Consider the following 6,267-nt stretch of genomic DNA (forward strand, 5'->3'; position numbering starts at 1 on the left):
CCCTCTCAGGTCCAGGGAAACAGGGTCCCTTCGGGAGGGCTGGATTGCCTGGACAGAGCGTGAGAGTGGGCTACACCTTGGTGAAGCACAGCCAGTCACAACAGGTGCCTCTGTGCCCTGCGGGGATGACCCAGCTGTGGGTGGGTTACAGCTTGCTGTTCGTGGAGGGGCAGGAGAAAGCCCACAATCAGGACTTGGGTAGGTACTGATTCTGACAGCCAGCCCTGGCCATCTGTCCTCACAAAGACCAAGAGCCACCGATTTCACTCCTCCCAGCTCTTTGTGGGCCCACTGTTGGGTAGTGGGTCATGAGCACTCCAGCTCTGAAGTCAGGCAGATTTGGCTTCCAATGCTAACCATGTACCCAGGAAGAAGTTATTCAATCTCTCTAAGCTTCTGCTTTCTTCTTAATGGAACAAAGCTAATCTAGTACCTATCTCGAAGTGACATAAGGATTATATGAATAACCAAATGTAAAAAGCTTAGAACAATGTTTGGCATATATTAAGCACCCATTAACTGTTAGTGATTAGTAGTAGTAATAATGATATGACCTGTAGGGCAAGGATAATTACTCAAGAATTGTATTGTCTACAGGTGTGCTAACTCTGAGATGCAGACTCACTATTAAATGGTGGTTTTACAAAGCAGATTAACTAGGGAGTAATTATTCAGTCTACGAAAAGATTATTTTCATTATCAAACATCCCTGGTGCATTGAAAATAGGATTTAATAAACACACATCAATGCGTGTACAGTGTTCCAGGGTGGTAAGGAGAGGCATTGGTGTTCTCGTAAAAGTGGTTGAATGTAAACCCAAACCACCATCCAGTCCAGTTCTAGTTGCCCTGGGCATAGTCCCAGCTCTGCCTCTGCACACTTTCTCTCTCCTTCTAGGGTTTGCTGGCTCCTGCTTGCCCCGTTTCAGCACCATGCCCTTCATCTACTGCAACATCAACGAAGTGTGCCACTATGCCAGGCGCAATGATAAATCCTACTGGCTCTCCACCACCGCCCCCATCCCCATGATGCCTATTGGCCAGACACAGATCCCCCAGTACATCAGCCGCTGCTCAGTGTGTGAAGCTCCCTCACAAGCCATTGCTGTGCACAGCCAGGACATCACCATCCCGCAGTGCCCCCTGGGCTGGCGCAGCCTCTGGATCGGGTACTCCTTCCTCATGGTAAGGCCTTGTACTTCCCCAAACCCCAGTGTAGAGGCAGAGGGCAGAGAGCTCTGGGAGGGTCCCCCAGACTAGTCCCCAGGCTCAAGGGACACGGTAGAAACCACAGAGTTTGAAAGGGAGAAAAATGCTAAAGACCAGAGAGCCCAGTTCAGCATGAATGACAGCTAATTACGGGCATGAGTAAAAAGGAACAGTTTTCACCCTGTGGTTGAGGGGTAAGACTATCTATGAATCACCAGCAAAGGGCCTGACATCTCTCTGCATGTTTCAGTTATGCCACAAGCAAGGGAAGGAGGAAACATCCTATCTGGATGGACAGTTTGCCGCACTCAGGGACAAGACACATTCTCACTGGTCAGGCTAGATATGACACTCCCTCCCTTCTGCCCACCCTCCCAGGTCTCCCTATCTGCTGTCACCTCCTCCTGAAAAGCTCAGTTGAGAACATGCTGCTTCCATGTCCTTACTGGGATTTCTGTTGCTTTGCCATCTCGGTAGGAAAGCAATGACCGACCAGGCTGTGCACCTTGCTAAGAAAAGGCTGAGAACATCTGTAAGCCCAAGGCAGCATCAAGTCCCTCATATGACATTCCATAAATAACTGGGGACATTAAATGAGTGAAATGTCAGGTTTAGGGCAAGATAACTTCTGGGGAAAAACCCATGTGGCACCCACTGAAGTACCTGCCTAACCAGAGAGCTTTTGCTGAATTGCCAGGGGTGAAAAAAAAGTGAAAGAGAGAAAGAATTACCATAGCCACAGTTGTCCTCACATTGTTATATCTACCTTGGGTATTTCCTTTTTTGCTCTCTCTGTGAATTGGGCAGTTTGTACCAATGTAATAAGCACCCTATCATTCTGTCCTGTCTACCACCCAGACAAGGAAATAAGGAGAAAAGGCTGCTGGGCTCCCACAAGGAATGGTTCAGAAGCTATGCATGAAATTTCACATGCTTTGCTCATGGGAGTGCTCTTAAACCCCTACTTAGAATCTCTTTACTCTTACTTTACACAAAATTCTAACATACTAGAATATCTGTATTTTCCTGAAAACATGTAAGGGTGGGTTTTGGACTGTCTAGTAATGCCATCTTGAAGCAGTGAGACATGCCTACTAAAAGAGAAAAAAGGGAGAAAATGATTCAAAGGCCACCCAAGAACTATATGAGCTGTGTCCCTTGGTACAGGGCCCCATGCATAATCTCCCAATGCAAAAACCAGCGTTCACAACAAGCCTGGGTCATCTGCAAAGTATAAAATACAGTATCTGCCATTTAGTAAGGCAGGGTAATGCATTGTTTGTGCTAGAAAGTTTTCTACCTGAGGACCAAAATGAGGAAAACTTTGACGATTCATTTATTCACAGTTCTACACAGTGAGGTATCTCTAGGAATCCAACTTGGGCATTTGTCCCATTGGCCATTTGCTGACCAGGTATGGATGAGGCCTCTCCCCGACTTCCTGTGGTCCAGATAATAACTCAGCTAAGGTGAAGGGAGAAAGGATAGAAGTAGAGAGAGGGGGCTGCTGTCTATAGATACGATGAACAGAAACTATCAGGTCATAAGTGGCACTGATGAGGAAATCCTGAAAATTGATTGCTGATGGAGCCCACTGAAGTGAGGGCCAGGATATTAGGCCAAATCTGAGCCCTACTTATTCTTGACAGATAACAAACTCCACATGTCGTCCTAAAGGGTGTGGTACAGACTGAAAATATAAATTCTAATGAAGGTAACTTCAGAGTAGCAGCTATTAATAGATATGGGGAGGGAAGGGCACATGGCTTAACCACTTTTTGCAGTATTGCACACTCTTCCCCTTCTTGATGTAGACCACCAGAGGCTTAGGGCAGATGAAGGATTCTGAGAACTGTATTCTGAAACCTACTGAATTTTCCTTAATTCGGCCTTTCTCTCACTTATTTGTCCATGGACTTTGGGGGATGCGGCACCTAGCACACGTTGGAACTCAGAGGGGCAACAGTAGTTTGGGAACCCCTGGCTGAGATGTGGCCACTGCTCATGTGCAGTAGGATGAGGGGCACAAGGGAGCTTGGTAGGAGCCCTTCTGACCCTGAGGGTACTACAAGGAAGGATGAGCTGTCTAGATCCTAAAATATAGCCTTTGGTCTGCTAGCTAGATTCTGGGGCCAAGTCAAGGGGCCTGAGGTTAGGAAGGAAGCACACATTCCTCCTGGAGCAGCAGAGCATCCATCATGTACCACGGGCACAGCTCATACCTCACCCCTGTCCGTTTCAGCACACGGCCGCTGGCACCGAGGGTGGAGGCCAGTCCTTGGTTTCGCCTGGCTCCTGCCTAGAGGATTTTCGCACCACTCCTTTTATTGAGTGCAATGGTGCCCGGGGCACCTGCCACTATTTTGCCAACAAGTACAGTTTCTGGTTGACGACAGTGGAGGAGAGACAGCAGTTTGGGGAGGAACCTGTGCCTGAAACACTGAAAGCTGGGCAGCTTCACACCCGGGTCAGCCGCTGCCAGGTGTGTATGAAAAGCCTGTAGGGTGGCACCTCCCACTCTGTCCCTAGCCCTTCCCTCCCCCATACAACAATCACATCGCAAACCCAAACCATCTGAAGAAGGAAGGCCTAAGCCCTTTTGACCATCTGTCAAATTATACATTGGAGTCTCATTTGGGCTGAACTACTGGACACTTGTTACCCAATGAGTAATCCCACCCTGCTGAGATCTGTCATTGCATTTCAGTCAACCTGGTGCTACCGTTTGCATGACTATTCATGGCTACCTCAGAAAGACCTGCTGGGCCACTACTTTCTTAGATTGCTAGCTTTCTTCACTGTCTTGATCAGAAGGCTCTTCATAATAGCTGATACATCATTTCTTTGTGTCCAGAGGTCACCACACATTATTTGGCTTCAATCAGAACCCAGTGTTTCCACATTTAAAAAGATTCTCTGGCTAAGCATTCATGGAAGACTCAAGTCTGCTTAGAACAAGCCCTCATTCTTCAAGGAGGCCCACTATGTCTAGGCAGGCAACAGAGCTGGAATGAGGTGCCAGTCAGTAGCCCAGGGTGAACTTTGACTTCTTTGAAAGTGAGGATGACTGGGCCCCGTATTGCTTAGGTAGGCTTAAAGGCCAGCAGCCAAGAGGGGCTCTTTAACTTCATATGGTTCTAGACAAATCACTTTCTCCTTGCCAGCTCCCTCTTCAGCCAGAGACCTACAACTTGGCCTGGTCCAGAGTAGAGTAGAGGATGCACCAAATGGAGCCAGGCCCATAAAGGGAAATAAGAACCACAGCCCTTTCTCCCAGGCCAGGGATAGAAGGGTGGATGAGTAAGGAGGTGTGAATTTTGCTTTTGACTCCAGGAACAAAAAGGTAAATCCCCTGTCTCAATTTCTCAGAAGTCCCTGTTTATTCCAAATGTCATACAGATGTGTGCAATGAGGCAAATTGAAGCTGCAGTGTGTCGGTTCCTTTGCATTTTGAGGCTATTAGAGACTTTCCATTAAAATGTCCATCCAATTGCTCTTTTACAGGTAGCTTGTTATGCTTTTGTAATACATTTTCAAAACCTCATTAAAATCTAACACACTCCTCTTCAGCAGTTAGCAAGCCTGTGTTGACTATAGAGTATACTGTATTCTGTTTTGGGGGGATTTGTTTTAACCATTTTCTTTATTGGTTTCCCAGAACACTTAGCTGTGTTGACATGAGGCAATTCCTTCCAGATGATTGTTTTCTTAAATATTATATAAACTGTGCCAACACAGATAAAACATAATCAGTACAATCTGACTTATTGTTACCTTCACCTCTTCTCTGAGTAATAAGCATGGTATCAGTTTTGTACATTGAAAATAAAAGGAATGAAATATGAACATTTGACTCTTTTTTATATAAATTTATTTATTTAAATTAGTTTCAAGTATACAGTATATTGGTTAGACATCTATAATGTTCATAAAACAATCCCTCAAATTGCTCCCTCCCTCCCCTGGCCCTCCACTTAGCCATCATGTTAATGCTAACTGCATTCCCTCTGCCATGCTCCCCGTGCCCAACTATCAACTACTAATCTGTACTTCTTTAACCATTCGCCCCATTCTCCCAACCTTCCAACCCCCCTCCCCTCTGTCTGTCACCAAATTGTCCACTATATTTGTGAGTCTGTTTTTGATTAGTTTGTTCTTTTTATTCCTTAGATTCTTCATATAAGTGAAATCATATAGTGTTTATCTTTCTCTGCCTGACTTAAATAACTTCTAGTTCCATCAAAGCAATATTTTTTTCCACCCCCTTCCTTTTCATATGTAGGGGTCTTGTCTTCTTATCCATTTACCTACTCTATCTTTTAATGGAAGCACTTAATTCTTTTCCATTTGAAGTACTTATTGATAGGAATGTAGTTGTTACCATCCTTTATTCCTGTTTTTGATACATGTTTTTTCTTCTTAAAAAGTCCTTCTAACATTTCCTGTAATACTGGCTTGGTGATGATAAATTCCTTTAGCTTATTTTTGTCTGGGAAGCTCTTTATCTGTCCTTCAACTCTAAATCATAGCTTTGCTGGATAAAGTATTCTTGATTGTAGATCCTGGGTCTTCATCCTGTCGAATATTTTGTGCCAAACCCTTCTGTCCTGTGTAGTTTCTTTTGAGTAATCAGCTGACAGTATTATGGGTGCTCCCTTGTAGGTAGAAAGCTGTGCAGATTTTAATTTTAGTTGGGAAATCTTGGTACAATTCTTGATTTAGATTATTAATAAGTATCAGAGCAAAAGAACAGAACTTTTTTTCTTCTGATAATGCACATTTTTGTTAATTTTTTTAATTTTTATTTTTCAATTAGAGTTGACATTCAATATTATTTTTACATTAATTTCAGATATATAGCATAGTGGTTAGATATTTATGTTAATGTTTTCAAAGAGGAAGAGTTTTTGTGGGTAATTTTTTCTCTTTAGAACGTATTGAATTTTCTATTTGCCACCATAACAATTTACCACAAATTTAGCAGCTTAATGAACATCAATGTATTGTCTTACAGTTCCATAAGTCAGATTCTGACATGGGTCTCACTCACCCGACTAA

At 44.1% G+C, this 6,267-nt stretch overlaps 1 protein-coding gene across 1 annotated transcript in view; it reads left to right on the plus strand.

The window, feature by feature from the left end:
• The window catches only part of COL4A6 (collagen type IV alpha 6 chain), a 312,034-nt gene extending 306,979 nt beyond the window's left edge, over positions 1 to 5,055 (plus strand). Inside the window, exons 44-46 of the mRNA XM_015591655.2 lie at positions 10 to 198; positions 899 to 1,185; positions 3,452 to 5,055. Of these exons, the coding sequence (XP_015447141.1) occupies positions 10 to 198; positions 899 to 1,185; positions 3,452 to 3,712 (737 nt within the window). The 3' untranslated portion in view covers positions 3,713 to 5,055. The remainder of the gene's footprint in view (positions 1 to 9; positions 199 to 898; positions 1,186 to 3,451) is intronic.
• The last annotated feature ends 1,212 nt before the right edge of the window (positions 5,056 to 6,267 follow it).

The sequence above is a fragment of the Pteropus alecto genome, unplaced genomic scaffold, assembly GCF_000325575.1.
Source record: "Pteropus alecto unplaced genomic scaffold, ASM32557v1 scaffold246, whole genome shotgun sequence".
In the NCBI taxonomy this organism is placed as follows: domain Eukaryota; kingdom Metazoa; phylum Chordata; class Mammalia; order Chiroptera; family Pteropodidae; genus Pteropus; species Pteropus alecto.